Here is an 18,525-nt window from a genome sequence, read left to right as displayed (position 1 = left end):
TCTCCGGGCTGGCGGGGGCCGGCCGCGAGCCCCGGGGGCCCCGAGGCCGCAGCTTGCCTGCGCGCTCTGAGCCTTCGCAACTCGAGAGCAAAGTTTGGTGGAGGCGACGCCAAGCCTGAGTCCTTTCTTTCTCTCCTTCCCCAAATCCGAGGGCAGCCCGCGGGCGTCATGCCCGCGCTCCTCCGCAGCCTGGGGTGCGCTTGAAGCCCGGGAGCCTTGGCGCCGGCGAAGACCCAAGGACCACTCTTCTGCGTTTTGGAGTTGCTCCCCTCAACCCCGGGCTCGTCGCTTTCTCCATCCCGACCCACGCGGGGCGCGGGGATAACACAGATCGCGGAGGAGCGTTGCCATTCAAGGTAATCGCCGCGCAAGACGCCTCGGGGAGCTTCCCCAGTCGGGGACGTGGACGCCAGGGGAGCCCGGGACGCCGGGTGCACAGTCCTCTGGGCGGGGGGCGCGGAAGGACTGGCATTGTGGAGGGCCCTCCGTGTCCTCTCTCTGTGGCTGCATAGGTGATGGGGGAGGTGGGTGCGTGCTGACGGCCGGTGTTCGGGAAGTTCTGCCTCTGCCACCCCCATCCAGATGCTGACATCTGCCTCTGGCGTTGACGCCCCCCTCCCTGTCAAACCCTGGCGGTCGCATTCCCGCTGACTGGGCACGTTTCTCCGACCCCAGAGCAGACTGGCCGAAGGTTCGCCTGCCCGTGGCACAGCCCCGCAGGCCGGGTCCCAGGGGGCATCTCTGAGGTGCTCCATCCGTGGGTCCTGGGAACTTCCGTCCCATCCAGGCCCCACGGAGACTCGTTTTTCGGGAGGGGGCCGCTGGGGTGGGGCCGGTGACATCCCGTAGGGGTGGCGATGGTCAAGGGTGGCACTGTTGGGGAGGCGACGGCTCCAGTGCCCGGTTTTCGGTGCCGGGGCGCCCCTCGCCCACAGCCGCCGTCGGCGCTGGAGGGAGCGCAGCGCGCCTGGGGCTAGGGGGCGAACTGGACCGACTTTTTCTAGTTCGTCTGCTTGCTCTGCCGCAGCGGCTGGGAGATGTCGAAAGCGCAGGCGAGTTCTAACTTGCGCGCTCATTCTTGCTCATTCTTTCGGCGACGGGGCCGCGCTGGGGAAATCAGCCGAGGGCCCTGCGTGGCGCTGGCTCCGACCCTCGCGGACCGCGAACCTCGCGCAGGAGGCCGGCCCGGGGGCACCAGCCTCCGTCGCTCTCCTCGCACCCCACTCCCTTGCAGATCGTTCTCCAGACCCTCCTTCTTTTCGCCCAATACAATAAAACCTACCCTTAAAGGCAAACCTGCTTTCAAACTCAGGGCACCCATTATGTGTTTGGTGTGAAACGCTATCAACATTTAAAACTCCATTGTCCCCCTGGTCCCAAATCCCTGTAAATCTTCCACCGGGCTCGACTCATTTTCATCTGAAAAGCCTGTTTAGTTTGAATAGAAAAGCAATCAGGCGCCCCTCTCCCTTTCCCTGGAATGTCAATTAAAATGCAGATTTCTCTGAGCTCTTTAGCGCCCCGAGAAGGGGGAGAAAAACAGGATATTTCAGGCAAACAAATGAAAGAAGTGCTGCCCTGAAAGGGGGTGGTGGTGAGGAGCACCCCCAAGCTGCTCGCAAGTTCTGATTGGACGCAAGCATTAAACTGGGAGGGCATTGTGGTCCTGAGTCAGTGTGTGTGTTTTGAGATTTCAATTTGTTGAGGAATTTCCCCCCCAGACTTGACCCCTTGACAGCTCCCGCTTCTACTCAGTGCTGGGGAGAAGTAGGGAGGCCTTAAGCGAAGAGATGGGTCTGCACTTTGGAGGAGCCGGGCACTGTTGACTTTCCTGATGTGAAATCTACCTAGGAAGAAAACGCCAGGTGCTCCCGGTGGCCGAGCCAGCAGTGTGTCGACAGATCACCCCTTAGGTGGAAGCCCAAAGCGGAGGGCATTGTATTGATCTGCCTTCTTGGAGGGCCGGGGTTTTGGGAATGTCGTGGTAAATTGAAGAGCCCAGCACAGGCCTGGCATGGGGACCACTCCGCAGCCAAGCCCTTCCTGCTTGTCACTCTGCCTGTCTTTGGGGGCAGGCTTGTGCCGAGGTGAAAATGGACCGGGGGGGCGGGCGGCCGAGAAGAGCCATCCATCAGAGGGAGGGTGACAACTCCTCCCGCGTGCAGGCTGAGAAGAGAGTTCCCTTTCAAGGGGAAAAATAAACACGCTGGGGCTTTCACTGGGGCTCAGACTCCAGGAAGGATTATGGTATTGAAGGCAGGAAGCCGGGATTGTGGCCGCCAGCGGCATGCTGGGCCTGTGTTCCCAACACCGAGCCTGGGGACCTAATTATCCTGCCTAGGAGGTCGCACCATACTTTTGTCCACTTGGGTGAGGAACTGTGCAGACCTGTCGCCTTAGGTCCCCGCCTTCCAGAGTTTTGGGGAGGGGGCTGCTGTGGGGCTTGGACCTGGAAATGGCTGAAATGCAAATTTCTAGTGCAAGCTAGCAGGATGATGGAATGGCTTGAGATTCAGCGGAGAGCCCTGTCCACCTTTCTCTGCCTGGAGCCAAGGAGGCTCCTCTGGTTAGGGACAGGTAGGGGAGCAGGCTGGGGAAAGAGCCTGGGGCGAAACCTCTGCGAGGACTTAGGATTGTTCCTGAAGGCGTGTTAGAGGTAGAAAATTCCCCTGCATTCTGGAAATGCTTAGTAAATCAATGAGAATGTTTGTGTACTTTCCTCCCACATATGTGTAGAAATAGATCCGAAATTATCTTTTGAGGCTCTTGATTAAGAGGAAAGAAAAGTTAGGAGGAAAAATCTTTCAAGCTATCTGAAAACACATGCACACACACACACCATGCACGCACACACACCGTGGACACACACAACTGCACACATTTCTTGTTTTTGCTGCGAATCATGCCGTTTCACCTGTGCTATCTTTGAAGCTGAGGTTTTCTTTATTCCTCCTTTGGAAATGATGTGGTATATTCTTTTCCCTCATCCATTTTTATCCTCAGTCAAAGCTAAAAGGAGCAGTTTTTATGATAAGATTTTGGGAGGCTCCAGCAGTGTTGAAATCCTATGTCATAACTTGAAACATCGAGTGGGTACATAAAAAATGTAGAGTTTAGAAATTTTTGTATTAAAGGCCTCCCTCCACCCCCAATGTTAGAAAATGTGGTTCATTCCTGCGGTTCACAGAATCTGAAGCCTGAGATTGATGTGCCCTTTCTTGTGATTGTTTTAATCATTCTGTAAAGTTTGTGCATTTTGACTCTACCCTTAGTCACAGAGGGTACTGAGTGAATTTAAAGTTGCTTGGAATGTATTAAGCTTTCTTGGAAAATTCTCTTTCCCTTGGATCAAATGGGTGAATAGAATAGTAAGCTGAGTGTCCTCTTCTAACTTACACTCTGAAAATTTAGCCAATAGGTTTGCATATTGAAAGTTATTGGTCCAATCACATACCATGACTAAAATTTACATAATTTACATCATCATTATTAATAAATTCCTGCATAATTCATCAGAATTTGCATCTGCTCAGTTTCCTAACCCTTCTACAGAGGTTGAAGACATTTAGCAGCCCTGGACTGCCATTTAGTCACAGGGGAAGGGAATTCAGGCTTCGAAATCCTTTTTGGATCAGCTGCATTGAACGCGCTGCAGTTGTGTTCACTCTTCATAAGTGGCTGCTTGGCGGAAGACGGAAATACACTTCTCCATTTGAAAATGAATCCTGACAAGTGTAAACTGGTGGGAATTATCTGTAGCCTTCCTGGGATTCTTTTGATTTTGCTGGTCTCCTTTCTTCCCAAGAGCTACAGTGAGGGTGGGACAGACTGCTCAGCTCCAGCCCAGCAGAAATGCGGAGCTGTGAGCAGACGCCTCTAACAGTTTAGCTTTCTAAAGCCCAGTTGGACTAAGAGGAGGGAATGAGGTTGGTTATGCCAACCCGAGCACTTTTAACTTGCTTTTGTAGTTGCCCTTGAAACTAAGGTCATGTTGCTTCTGCTCATTGAGGGCGGTGGAGGCGATAGTGGATAGTAGAAGAGAGCACACATTGCCTCACTGAAGTGGCTGCACGTATCTGAGTCCTGTAGCTACTGTTTTATCTCTGTTTCTTAAAAGTATGCTTTTGAAAAGATTAGCCTAACACATTTCTGTGGACCGGTCTGGTGGAATCACCTGGGACTCTGAGGTGAGGATGGAAGGATTTAGCAGATAATGAAAAAGAACTCTGTTTGCACACATTTGAGAGGCTGAAAAATGGTTTTATCCCACTTGGGCTGGAGTGATTTGGCATTGGGGAAGATTCCCTGACTCGCCAATCTCTTTCCTTTAGTGACTGCAGCAGCAGCAGCAGCGGAGGCAGCGGCGGCAGCGCCTCGGTCCCTGAGCCCACCACAGGCTGAAGGCATTGCGCGCAGTCCATGCCCGTAGAGGAAGTGTGCAGATGGGATTAACGTCCACATGGAGATATGGAAGAGGACCGGGGATTGGTACCGTAACCATGGTCAGCTGGGGTCGTTTCATCTGCCTGGTCGTGGTCACCATGGCAACCTTGTCCCTGGCCCGGCCCTCCTTCAGTTTAGTTGAGGATACCACATTAGAGCCAGAAGGTAAGTCATTTAATTTCACTTTTCAAGTTTGTTTTGGGATTTGTCTGGGGACAGATTGTTAAGGCCTGTTTTAGAAGCAGCTACTCTTGCATTGTAAATGAGGCTTCTAAGAGCACCTGACGGTGGTCTCTTGGTTCCCCGCAAGGCAGAGCTGATGAGGGAAGGTCCTTTGCTGCAACACTGCAGGCAGAATGGTATAGTTTGGTGGTTTCTTGCTGTGTGTGTTTCTCTGTGCTGGGTGAGGGAGGCAGCTGGAGCTCACCTTTATCCAGCGCCCACGAGAGCTGTGAAAGGGACGAACCTTGGGAGGATGAATGTCATCTCTAGTCTCCCCTAGCAGCATTCCTACTCCTTACAATGTAAAGAATTGCTATTTTCTGACAAAAGGAACCACTAAAAGAAATTGCCAACATCTGAAATGCTGATGTCTTATTTTCATTGTTTAAGGAGAAAAGAAGGTTCTGAAGTTTAGCGCAGAGAGAGAGGCTTGACATCTCAGAATTTTTTTTTTAGCCATTGTAATTCCTAATACTTAAGCAATGCATCATCACAAAGTGGCAGATTCTATTTTAGGTAAACTTGAAAGTGAATGTGCCAGGGGATCTCCTCCAGCTGAGAAGCTCCAAGTATCACAGGGCATGCATTGGTGTCACAGCTTTGGAAACTTAATTTTCCAGGTGTAAGTCCAGTTGTGAGGACTACATGAGGCTGAATTGTTCAGCGTAGCAGATTTGAAACCTCTCTCCCAGCCCTTTGGAGACAACGTGAGCCAAGCCTCTACTTGGTGCTGCATTGAAATCTGTCATCAGTAGGGAATATTGGTAGCTGAGTTATTTTTTGAGTGGTAATCCGAGAATAAAACGGCAGATCCCAGCACTCATCGCCACTTAATGAACCTGTTTGCAGAGAGCCCACCTGGTGCCTGCCTGGCTTTAGGAACCCGCAGCAGTACGAATGGTGTCTGGGATAAGCTGAGCTGCTCTGGGAACACATCCCGTGCGTGGGGTGAATATACAGCACACTTACCCAGTGGGGTAGGCTGGGAGAGGACAGAGAGCCCAGCCTCCTTAGCTGGATCAGGACAATTTAGGAAGGAGGGTTGTGTCCATCTGAGATGAGAGTTCTGAGAGGCATGGGCTCCCCAGGAAGACCCCGGGCATGTGTCATTAAAGGATGAGGACCGAAGCACTTATCACCTGAAGCAATCGTGTGAGACTGGGGAACTTTCTGTTACACAGAGGGATGGCAGCTCTTTAATTAATGGGTGTGGTGACATCTCCCAATCTGGTAGGAGTTTGTGTCTGAGGCTTGTATAGCTACAGCTACTGGCCAGTTATGGAACTGCCTCTTGGTAACTTATGCTGGGACACCAGGATGAATGTAATTTGCAGTGGTGATGCATTTTTATAGGGCTTTCATGTAAGAGGGAAAAAGTTCCTGGTTTCTGAAAGTCATGCCTGTACTTCTTTAATTTTGCTAATAATTAAAATGGATGTTTCCGTAATTGCTGGTTTTCCCTTAAGTGCGTGGCTCAGCAAAAACTGAGGAAGCTTGAGCTGGGATTTCCTACAGTGTGGGCTTTAGGAGCAACCCAGGTTAGGGAAAAACTGTCATTTCTCATTTGGCTTTTCAGAGCAGCGTTATTGTGAGTTTATTTCAACATAAAGTGTAAAATGGTCCCGGAGGATTTGTTTTACTATATTTAATTCTTGAAGGAAGTTTAACATTGTGTATACATGCAGGGAGGGACAGGTGAGGCAGAGGCAAGAAATAGTGGAAAGGGACGAAGTTCCCCAGAAGAGTCTTTGTGTAAGAATTTAAATCCAACAATGTGGGTATTGTTGGAAGCAGGCCTGCTCAACCTGGGATCTGTCGATGCACTTATGGATCAGGAAGGAGGTCCATGAAGTTCTGGAAGTTTTAGGTAATATTTTGTTAATGTCCTTTTGTGCATTTTTATGGGTTCATAGTTTCCATGAGCTATGAGTTCATTTGCATCGAGAATTATGAGATGGAAAAGAAAAGATGTTTTAGAGGAAGGTGCAAAACCTGACAAAGAGGAGGCTTTGGACAAGCATACAAGTCCCGGGCCTCAGTTTCCCATTCTGTCATCTGAGAGCTTGAAAAGATGATTTTTAGGGTTTCTTCATTAATAGTCATTGAATATTAATGTCCTCAGAAGTCTTCTGACTCTTCCACCAAAAGGTTGTTAGGAGATTTCCATTTGACCTGAACTTAAAGAGCAATTAGCACAGGGGCTGGCATCCGGTAAGCATTGGGTGCATGGCCTTGTCACCATTGTCGCCAGTGAGCTGGGAACATGGGTCTTCCCAGTCCCGTGGGCTGGCTGTGCCAGGTGCCACAAGGTCAAAAAACATCTAGGCTTTTGGAGACAGTTGAGAAGAAAGTTGTTTTTGGATGGAGGGGGCCTTGGTGTTTCCAGGAAGCTGTGTTTGCTTTCTGTAGGGTCCCCACTTCCCCTCATCTGTTAGTCTAATACTGGCCACTGATTTGAGCCCTAAGACCAGTTCTTCTGGTGCAGGAGTTCTGCTTCGGTGTCAGAGGTGATTAGGAAGGTCATTGAATTACAGATGAGAACGGAGTTTTTAACAACGGAGAATGGGCTCAGGTTTAGGCTCTGTGCTGGCGAATTGGAGAGAGGGAGAGAGAGAGAGAGAGAGTGTGAGAGAGTGGTGTGTGTGTGTGTGTGTGTGTGTGTGCGCGCGCGTGTGTGTGTGTGTGCCCCTGTCCATCAGTTCTCCATGGTTAGAACAACTATAGCTTGGTTAGCAGTAAGTTCCACCTTGACCTTCAGCGCACCAAGGTCTTATCTTGTAAGACTTCTTGGTTTGCTAATTTATTTGGAAGCTCAGTTTAGATAATGTCTATTGAATAGGAGAAAAATGTGACTGAGAAGTTCCAGGAAGAAGAAGCCTGGGCCCTAACACTAGAGGGTCCTTTTCTTTTGGCCCCTCAGGGAAAGGATATGGTTAGTCATCTTGGCTTTGTACAATGTCATGTCATGTCATATCATATTATATGTCATATATATCATATATCATATATATCATTTGTCTTTTGGACCCTTTCTGAAGTAGTAGCAGTAGAGTTGGGTCCACTCAGTTGACTTAAGAAAATAATCTCTAGAAGATTTTAGTTTTTAATATTTCAGATTAAATATGAGTTTTCCAATTGGTCATTCACTGTTAATTTCCTTTTGGCCATTCATTGTTATAGGGGACCAGCAGAGGAGTGAAAACATGGTTGACTCGAAGGGGGGCAGTCCTCAATGCCAAGTACTATTCTGTTGATTAACATTATAAATATTTGAAGTACAGTCAAGCTTGATTACCCTGAGAGGGGGCAACTCTTACTTTCAAGTTCTTCCTGACATTGTCACCTACTCTGGTTAATTAAGTCATTGTTGACATTAATGGCATCTTTGTTTACACCAACCCAGTAGGAGCTAAAATGAAAGGGCTTTTCAACCCTAAACCCTTAATTACTTTCCCGCCCTCCACAGAGTGTGACTCTGAAAAGTAACAACCTGAAAAAAATGTAGTTTGTGTAGCAATTTTTTGTCAGTCTTCTGAGAGGTGATGGATGCCCTCCTGGACCAGCGTGAGTTGGTCCAGAGTTCAGTAGCAGAAATATTGAGGACAGGATCTGCAGAGAGACCTCCCTAAGTCAGATTTTTCCAGTATGGTTTAAGTCCTTTGTTAGAAGTATTGTAAATGCCATAATATTAGCCATACGCATTTAATTGCAAGTTAAGAGAAAGGAAGAAAGAATATATCCGCATACCAAGAGTGAATGATTTAAAATAATCTTCTGTTTCGTATTATCTGCATCTTTGTTTTTCAATATGAGTGTTAATATTTAAGAGTTGACTGTAACTTGATAGTTAGTTTTGGAACAAGGACTTATTCTTGGTCAATTAAACCAAATGCAAGCTTATGCAGTTAAATACACAATGAAGTACACATTCTTTATTAGTATATAAAGTGTTTCACAATTCATAGACCAAGAGCCATGTTTAATATTACTTATAGAGCAAAAATCTGGCAAGCCCAGAGAACTGGTACTTGTATCATCTCTATACTGGCTCGCTCTGATTCAACTTTGGGGTATATGTGTGTGTTTCTGTTTTGTCTGTTTATTTCAACCAGTTAAAAGAGCGTTTATACTATGCCAGTGGCCCCGCATCGAGCCGTAAGTAAAGACTTTATTCCTTTCAAGTCTTTTTGACCCAGTTGAGGGTGAGAATTCACAAAACCACAGCAATCCAATATGAGATGTTTTTAATATCAGACTTAACAAATAATTACATGGCTGTGAAATAACTGGGGTCGTGTTTAAACTGGAGGTGTTTTGTTTCATGTTCGTAGTTTCAATAAAATGTATCCACTAGTCTTCCAGTTTGCAGACTGTTGTTTAGGTGTTTGTTTAGCCAGGGTAATTGTTAAAAACTCCCTCTAATCTAGTTTACTCTTACATTTCCATTGAAGCTAATTTTAGTCATTAAAGGAAAACATGGGAAATGGATTTTTGGGTACCTGCCTGTTAAGCTGGGTGGGAGATATAGCTGGTGTGCTACTCTCCACTGTACTGGTCTGATTCTTAGCAGGGGAGCTGGGGGACATCTCTGTGGGCAGTTCAGAAATTATTTTTTGGAAGTTTTTTGGGCTATTCCACAGATAATTCTGATCCAGTGGGTTTTATGCAACTGTGCAAAATGCTTATGGTCTCTATTTTTCTTTTCCTTGAGAGATGATTTTAGCCTTTGGTTTTTTGTTTGTTTTTGTTTTTTGAGACAGAGTCTTGATCTGCTGGTGCAATTGTACCCTCACTGTATCTTCAAACTTGGCTTACTGTACCCTTGAACTCCTGGGCTCAAGGGGTCCTCCAGCCTCCTGAGTAGCTGGGACTACAGGTCTGGCCAATTTTTAAGAATAGTTTGTAGATACAGGATCTCACCATATTGCTCAGGCTGGTCTCCAACTCCTGGCATCAAGCGATCCTCCAGCCTTGGCCTCCCAAAGTGCTGTGATTACAAGTGTGAGCCGCCACGCCTGTTCTAGCCTTAAGTTTTGCATTTTTTATCATCTTTTTTGCTATATCCCATATGAGATTTAGAGATGGCTCTACTTTTTTAGCTTTCTTAGCATTGAAATGCTTGGTGTTGCTAACCATACCCCATCTTTACCACACCGTCTTCCTCCCTGACTTGCCTTCTTAGTGTAGTTTGGCCAAGAACTTGAGGCCAAGTTTTGTTTTTTTTAAATTTTTTAAATTTTATTTTATGTTTGGGGGTACATGTAATGGTTTGTTATATAGGTAAACTTGTGTCATGGGGGTTTGTTGTACAGATTGTTTCATCACCCAGGTATTAAGCCTAGTGCCCAACAGCTGTTTTTTCTGCTCCTCTCTCCCCTCCCACCCACCCTCCACCCTCAAGTAGACCTCAGTGTCTGTTGTTCTTTTCTTTGTGTTCATGAGTTTTCCTCATTTAGCTCCCACTTATGAATGAGAATATGCAGCATTTGGTTTTCTGTTCCTGTGTTAGTTTGCTAAGGATAGTGGCCTCCAGCTCCATCCATGTTCTTGCAAAAGACATGATCTTGTCTTTTTTTATGGCTGCATAGTATTCTATGGTGTATATATACTACATTTTATTTATCCAATCTGTTATTGATGAGCATTTAGGTAGATTCCATGTCTTTGCTATTGTGAATAGTGCTGCAGTGAACATCTGTGTGCATGTGTCTTCATGGTAGAATGATTTATATTCCTTTGGGTATATACCCAGTAATGGGATTGCTGGGTCGAATGATAGTTCTGCTTTTAGCTCTTTGAGTAATCACCACATGGCTTTCCACAATTATTGGGCTAATTTACACTGCCACTAATAGTATATAAGTGTTTTCTTTTCTCCACAACTTCACCAGCATCTATTATTTTTTGACGTTTTATTAATAGCCATTCTGACTTGTGTGAGATGGTATCTCATCGTGGTTTTGATTTGCATTTCTCTAGTGATGTTGAGCTTTTGTTTTTTTCATATGCTTGTGGGATGCATATATGTCTTCTTTTGAAAAGTGTCTGTTCATATCCTTTGCCCACTTTTTATGTGGTTGTTTTTCTTTTGTAAATTTAAGTTCCTTATAGATGCTGGACATTAGATCTTTGTTAGATGCATAGTTTACAAATATCTTATCCCATTACATAGGTTGTCTGTTTACTCTGTTGATAGTTTCTTTTGCTATGCAGAAGCTTTTAAGTTTAATTAGATCCCATTTGTCAATTTTTGCTTTTGTTGTGATTGCTTTTGATGTCTTTGTCATGAAATCTTTGCCCATTCCTATGTCCAGGATGGTATATTGCCTAGGTTGTCTTCCAGGGTTTTATAGTTTTGGGTTTTACATTTAAGTCTTTCTTCCATCTTGAGGTGATTTTTTGTATATGGTATAAGAAAGGGTCAGCTTTGATCTTCTGCATATGGCCAGCCAGTTAACCCAGCACCATTTATTGAATAGGGATTCTTTTCCCCATTGCTTGTTTTCATCAGTTTTGTTGAAGATCAGATGGTCGTAGGTGTGCAGCCTTATTTCTGAGCTCTCTATTCTGTTCCATTGGTCTACGTGCCTATTTTTATGCCAGTACCATGCTGTTTTGGTTACTGTAGCCCTACAGTATAGTTTGAAGTTGGGTAATGTGATGCCCCCAGCTTTGTTATTTTTGTTTAGGATTGCCTTGGCTATTCAGACGCTAAGTTCTTTTAAAAAGAGGTCTGATTGAACAAGATGCTGGACAGGTTATTGTGGTGGTCCTTCATATCTTGAAGATGTCTCCTTCTGTAATAGACAAAAGTCACACTTTTTACAAGTTTCTCTTTCCTTACCGTGATTTGTATGTGGTGGCTGACTTCTATTTATATAACTTCAAGCTCTTACCATTTAAATATTCATACAAAAGTATGAATTGTTGGGACAAGCCACGGTCATCCTTGAAGAGTGTGTGTCAAGTAAAATAGGCATGCTTTAGATTTTCAGTAATTTTGGTTTGGGAAACGTGTACCGTGCCAGAGCTTTCAGATGCTGAATGTGTCATTTACTCCACTTTGGAATACCGTAAGTAATTCTGCGCCATTGTGGACTTTGGCCACATCATGCCACTCTTAAAAACTTCTGATTCTTTTTTTTTTTTCGAGACGGAGTCTTGCTGTGTCACCCAGGCTGGAGTGCAGTGGCGTGATCTCGGCTCCCCACAAGCTCCGTCTCCAGGGTTCACGCCATTCTCCTGCCTCAAGTAGCTGGGACTACAGGCGCCCGCCACCACGCCCGGCTAACTTTTTGTATTTTTAGTGGAGATGGGGTTTCACAGTGTTAGTCAGGATGGTCTTGATCTCCTGACCTCATGATCCACCGGCGTGAGCCACCGCGCCTGGCCAAAAACTTCTGATTCTTTTTGACAGTACCAAGTCAGAGAGCTAAGCTGTGGTATATTCTTTCCTTTAACCCCTTGTCTAAGTAAAGAATGGTAAATTCCAATTCATTTCAGAATAGAATGCACACATAGAGAATTTCAGGTTATGCTGAATGTGTTTTATGAGGGGGCTAAAAATAGCTTATAAGGAAAATGCTGATAGATTCAGGAATGAGAACAAGGGACGCATTTATTTGTATGATTTATGTAGCACCTTTCTTGGAGACAACTCAATTCTGAGCTCTAACGTTAATAAACTATATAAATTGTCGTGATTATTTTTGAACCCTTGAGCTCCTATATTACTATATGTGACCCATTTTTATACCTGACAGTTTACTGTTAAATTTTCCATACTGACCAGTTGTAATATTTTAAAAGTATCCAGACATTGAAAAGGCCAACTGTGTGTATCTATGGTGTGTGTATGTGCTCGGGGGGATGTACTATAAAATGAATGTCAAGATCATTGCAATGGTTAAGTTTAGGGTTTAAACTCTATGAACACCCTTAAAGTTCAGATTGTCAGTTGACAGTGGGATTGTCCCCAAAGATGTGTGGTTGCCTTAAGGAGCCTTCTTGTCCTGCTAAGCCTCCTGGATTTCCACCAATGCATGTTGCATTTCTACCTGGCTGCAATAGACGCACAATTGAATATATGTCGTGGACATTTATAAATGTTTCAAATTTAAAGCCAGTCGAATTTTTAAAAGAATAAGAATCTTCTCTGCATTTAATCTAAATTCTGTATCTGCCATTCTTAAAAATAGAATTGATTAAAATCGTTTTGGATGGCGTGTGGTATGCTTTCTGGAGACAGAAACTAACAGAGGGAACTTGACCTTGGGAGGTAGGTTTGAATCTCTTCAATATCTACTGATGCTGTGATTTCAGAAACATTAGATAACCTCTCTGAGCCTCAAAGATAGTATCTATCTTGAAGCGTGCATGTGCAGATTAAATGCAAATGAAATGTAAAGCCCCTACTGAATTTCCTGGCCCAGAGTAGGTATTCATTAAATGCCGATTTCTTCCCTGTCCCACTTCCTGTCAAAGTAAATCTAAAACTAATTTTTCCTGGACCAATAAGATGTTTACAGTGTATAGTGATAATTGTCTGATGAGAGGTGTTTGCATTAATTAAAATGTAAAACTGGCTCTAGGCCCTGGATTTGTCCAACCCTTTTTATTATCTTGGGCTTTTGCAAGGCCCATGGATTTTAGCAATGGGAACATCCTGCTGCTTGCAGTCCAAATGGTTCAAGGTTGACATTTTTTTCCCCTCTGTTGAAAAAAGTCAGTTGCAGCTCTGTAATAATAACAGCAGACACATACTTCATGAAGAACAATGTATTTTGGCAAAAGAGTTCTGTCTGAGGCTTCAAAATACAAAATACACTGTCACATTGCCATTAGGCCCCGTGAAGAACATTGGAGAGGGGTTATGGAATCAGTTGGGGTGGGGTGCGGTGTGGAGAGGGGTTATGGGATTGGTTGGGTTGGGGTATAGGATGGAGAGGGGTTATGGGATTGGTTGGGGTGGGGTACGGGATGGAGAGGGGTTATGGGATTGGTTGGCGTGGGGTGCGGTGTGGAGAGGGTTTATGGGATCGGTTGGGGTGGGGTGCGGTGTGGAGAGGGGTTATGGGATAGGTTGGGGTGGGGTATGGGATGGAGAGGGGTTATGGGATCGGTTGGGGTGGGGTGCGGTGTGTGAGGGGTTATGGGATGGTTGGAGAGGGGGGGTTATGGGATTGGTTGGGGTGGGGTATGGGATGGAGAGGGGTTATGGGATCTGTTGGGGGGTGGGGGGATCGGTTGGGGTGGGGTATGGAGAGGGGTTATGGGATCGGTTGGGGTTATGGGATCGGATTGTTGGGGTGGGTGGGGTATGGGATGGAGAGGGGTGGGATGGAGGGATGGGGTTATGGGATCGGTTGGGGTGGGGAATGGGATGGAGAGGGGTTATGGGATCGGTTGGGGTGGGGTATGGGATGGAGAGGGGTTATGGGATCGGTTGGGGTGGGGAATGGGATGGAGAGGGGTTATGGGATCGGTTGGGGTGGGGTATGGGATGGAAAGGGGTTATGGGATTGGTTGGGGTGGGGTGCGGTGTGGAGAGGGGTTATGGGATCGGTTGGGGTGGGGTGCGGTGTGGTATGTTCTGCTTTTGGCCAGGCTGGAGAGGGGAGCGCCATAACATGTTATGGTCATCCTTGCCATGTTTACCTGTAGTGACCTCTCCTGAACACTCCTAGATGAGATTTTCGTCAGCATGGAAGGGAGCTTAAGGAAATTGTGATGGGATCCAAAGTACTGAAGCGGACAGGAGCTGAACAAGCATTTGCACGTGATACCCCTATGGAGGTTACTTGGTAGGACAGACTATGAAGTGGGGGCAGTATGGATGAGGTCGTGTTTCTTTAGCCCATTCCTTGAGATGGTGATGATGGTGGTGATGATAACTGGCTACCATTTATTGACTGCCTGTCATGGTTGGACTCTGTGCTAGGTACTTTAACATATATTATCTCCCATCTTAATAACCCAGAACATCTTGGGTATTCCTGTTCTCATTTTATGGACAAGGTAACTGAAATTCTTGGGGATCAAGTGACTCCTCCAGGACCTCATCGTTAGTGAGTGTGGGCCCAGGTCTTTGGGTGAATGTGTTGGTGTAAGAAAAATTTCCCTTCTCCTTCCTGAGCAGGAGGGTTTGTTGTTTTTTTTTTGCTGGAGAATGTGGTGACCCCTCATTCTTTCCTAAATCTGTCATTTGACTGTTAAACCTGTTAGGGACACCGCTGGTTGATTCTGTTTCCTTCTCACACATCCATACCGAATTCTCCTATAGTCATTTGAAGAAAAATTCCAGGCAATAAAAATGTTTAATAATTATACTTTGTGATTCTTCTAGAATGGCTTCTGGTGGCATGTGGCTTATTGGAAAGAGGTGAACCCTGACTGCTGCCAAGGAGACCAATGGGAGACTGGGTCCCAGTTGGTGGTCCAGGCTGCGCCACACCGTAGGAGTCCAGAACAAGAAGGGCTGGCCTCTGTTGCCCATTGACGCGTGACCCATCTCAGCAGAGCAGGCCGTCCCGTTATTCCTTGTCCTGGATGTCTCTGCTGGTTTGTCCCAGTGCCTGCTAACCCTCAGCTATTGCCACTGATATTATGTCAAGCTTTTCTTCCCAGAATTTCTGATTTACGATTGGGTAGGAAGTCAAGGCCTACCTGCATAGACAGACCCCTGTACCCGGGACTCCCACAACCTGTGGTCATGGAAACAAGCACCAAGGCCTCCCCCACCCTTCTAATGTCACTTTTCTGCAGAGATTAGGAGCAGAGACTAAGAAAGCCAAAAAAGAAAAAATTCCGAGAATGAAAAGGCCAAAAGCAGAAATACCTACTCTTTCTCCAGTCTTGGCCAGGAAGGATGTCCTTAGGGGAAAAAAAGAGGCCAGGAAATGGAGCCCATTTTTAAAGCAAGCAAAGATCAGTTTGGTATTAAAAATAAAAAGTGAACCCCAGTACCAGCTAATGTGGAGGTAAATCAAGGCTGGTTTAGCCAGCTGAACTTTGTTCTTGGCTACTTGTACAGCGATTGCAGAACACTCGGGGTCCCAGGCGTTTCAAAGTGGGAGTTGAGTTTTGGAGGAAAGTTGTAGAATTCCTTTTTTTTTTCCTTTTGTGAGACAGAGTCTCTTGCTCTGTCACCCAGGCCGGAGTGCAGTGGCGCGATCTTGGTTCACTGCAACCTCTGCTTCGTGGGTTCAAGCGATTCTCCTGCCCCAGCGTCTAGAGTAGCTGGGATTACAGATGTGCACCACCACACCCGGCTAATTGTATTTTTAGTAGAGACGGGGTTTCACCATGTTGGTCAGGCTGGTCTTGAACTCTTGACTTCAGGTGATCCACCTACCTCAGCCTCCCAAAGTGCTGGGATTACAGGTGTGAACCACCACGCCTGGCTGTAGAGTTCTTGACTAGGAGATGCTACAAATTTCCCTCTTAAATTTGCAACTCCCCATGCGATGACAACTTTCAGAGCTTGGCAGAGGCAAGATGGTATAAACATGATTTTTAGATTGCAGGGTAATTGCTGTGGTTTCTTTGAGTTTTTTCATCCATTTGTTCCCCAAATAATTTTTGAGACCTACTATGTGCCAGATTCTGTGGGGATAGAATAGCAAGCAATAAACAGTTGAGTGGGGGAGACAGGCTCTTGTCAAATAATTGCAAAAATGAAGGGCTAGGGCCAGGCGCCGGTGACTCAAGCCTGTAATCCCAGCACTTTAGGGGGCCGAGGTGGGTGGATCATGAGGTCAGGAGTTCGAGACTAGCCTGGCCAACATGGTGAAACCTGGTCTTTACTAAAAATACAAAAACTAGCCGGGCGTGGTGGCAGGCGCCTATAGTCCCAGGTACTTGGGAGGGCTGAGGCAGGAGAATTGTTTGAATCCGGGAGGCAGAGGTTGCAGTGAGCTGAGATCCGGCCACTGCACTCCAGCCTGGGCGACAGCGTGAGTCTCCATCTAAAAAAAAAAAAATAATAAAAAAAAAATAATAATAAAATAAAATAAAAATAAATAAACAAAAATGAAAAATGAAGGGCTAGATCCAATCAAAGGCGAAGATCCTGTGAAGGAAAATCATGGGCCGGAGGCATGTGCCCCATGTTTAGGAGTTTCCAGGGACTGGGACTAGAAAGCTGCTGCTGCTGCTGCTTTTTTTCTTTTTTCTTTCTTTCTTTTTTTTTTAATACTGGGTCTCGCTTTGTCGCCCAGGCTGGAGTGCAGTGGCGCAATCACGGCTCATTGCATCCTGGACCTCCTGGGCTCAAGCGATCTTCCCACCTCAGCCTTCTGAGTAGCTGGGACTACAGGCACAGGCTGATTTTTCTTTTTTTTCTTTTCTTTTTTTTGGTAGAGATGGGTTCTCACTTGTTGCCCAGCCTGGTCTCAAACTCCTGGGCTCAAGCAATCCTCCCACCTTGGCCTCCCAGAGCGCTGGGATCACACGTGTTAGCCACCACACCTGAGGCTGGGCTTCCCCTTAAGGAGGTGGCACCCACCTGGATTCCCCAGCAAACCCACCTGCATTGCAAGGCTGACCCTTATCAGTACCAGCCACCTGGCCTGCTAGGTGCATTGCTAGGTTGACCCCTTGTCCAGTGAGGTGATTGTCCAGGGCCTAGCCTCTCTGCTGTCCCTTGCTGGCTTCACCTGTTGATGTTAATGGAGGCGGAGCAGAGGCTGCTGAGTGCATGTGTGCAGCTGGGCTCAGAGGCCCCCCTTCTCCCCTCTTACAAGGTGCTTGCCCTTGAAGGTGTGGCGAGTGAGGAGGCGGGTCAAGGGCATCCCGGCAGCCTCCACTCGAGTGGGTCATTTCAGCCTGCTTCCTATCTCTTTTCTGTTACTACCTCTAATTGGCAGAGTTTCTTGCCAGGCCAATGTGGAGGCAGAGAGATGGCCGGAGGGTGGCCAGGGGAGTCAGGTCAGGTGTGGGCAGGATGGCGAGTCTGCCTCCTCCCAGGTGCCTTGCCCGGGGGATGCCCTGTCCCAGGAAGCCTATGTTCGTGGGAGCCGCGCACAGCCCTTCTGAGATCTAAAGCTTCCCTCCGAATGCTGCTTTGGAGGGTTGTGAGAAGTAGTGACTCTTCAAAGTTTGTTTGTTTTCTTGAAGCTTTTACCTCTATGCAAGTATGCGGTTTGGAGCAGGGAAGAAAGGTGAACTGTGGTGGCGCCCGCGCTTAACGTGGAATGTCCTGAGTTAATGTGGGTTTCGGTCCTCCGGCTCAGGATTCCCCGAGGGAGAGTTTTTCTTTCCTCTGCAAAACACAGGAGAAAAGTGATCCCTGTGGCTCCGACCTGCCTTCCTTGGGTCCTGCGGTGCAAAACCAGCTGGGATCGTGTCCCGTCCACCCGAAGGCAGCATGGGGAACCCGTCCACCAGGTCATTCCCATTCAGTTGCTTGCTGCCGGTTCCCCGGGCCACAACTCTGTGCCTTCAGGCCTCCGCACGGATTTCGATGCTGGCCAGGCCTGAACTTGCTGAGCCTCAAGCAGCCCGATCAAACCCATTCAAATGAGGAAGACCATCTGTTTCCCAGTCTCCAGCTGCTGCCGCTTCATTTGCAAATGGCTGGGATGCTGCTGAGGGGATCAGGCCGGGGACACATCGGCAGCCTCTGAAGGAGTGTTGGAACCAGGTCCTGCTGAGCGAAGAAAGGCCCAGCCCTTTAAATCAACTTGCCGAACAGTACCCCCAGAAGGCTCTGAGTTGAGAAAGCAGGAGGCAGCCTTGCCCTCTTGAATAACTCTTAACCTTCCCTTTTCTTTTGTAGCCTTGGCCACTTTAAAAGTATTTCTTTATTCAGAAAGTGCTTAGTGTGGGAGGGCCCGCTTGGGGAAAATGTCAAACGCGATT

At 46.8% G+C, this 18,525-nt stretch overlaps 1 protein-coding gene across 17 annotated transcripts in view; it reads left to right on the top strand.

The window, feature by feature from the left end:
- The first annotated feature begins 260 nt into the window (after positions 1 to 260).
- FGFR2 (fibroblast growth factor receptor 2) overlaps positions 261 to 18,525 on the top strand; it is a 121,910-nt gene continuing 103,645 nt past the window's right edge. For 12 of the 17 annotated variants that reach the window (XM_050803956.1, XM_050803955.1, XM_050803954.1 and 9 more), the window contains exons 1-2: positions 261 to 356; positions 4,332 to 4,608. In XM_050803956.1, coding sequence (XP_050659913.1) covers positions 4,443 to 4,608 — 166 coding nt within the window. In that variant the 5' untranslated portion in view covers positions 261 to 356; positions 4,332 to 4,442. Of the gene's footprint in view, positions 357 to 1,295; positions 1,866 to 2,119; positions 2,371 to 4,331; positions 4,609 to 18,525 lie in introns of those variants that run through there. The other 5 variants (XM_050803951.1, XM_050803947.1, XM_050803952.1 and 2 more) reach the window with 4 other exon arrangements.

Source organism: Macaca thibetana, chromosome 9 (assembly GCF_024542745.1).
Source record: "Macaca thibetana thibetana isolate TM-01 chromosome 9, ASM2454274v1, whole genome shotgun sequence".
In the NCBI taxonomy this organism is placed as follows: domain Eukaryota; kingdom Metazoa; phylum Chordata; class Mammalia; order Primates; family Cercopithecidae; genus Macaca; species Macaca thibetana.
Note: the sequence above shows the minus strand (reverse complement) of the source record. Positions and strands in the feature narration are given on the sequence as shown.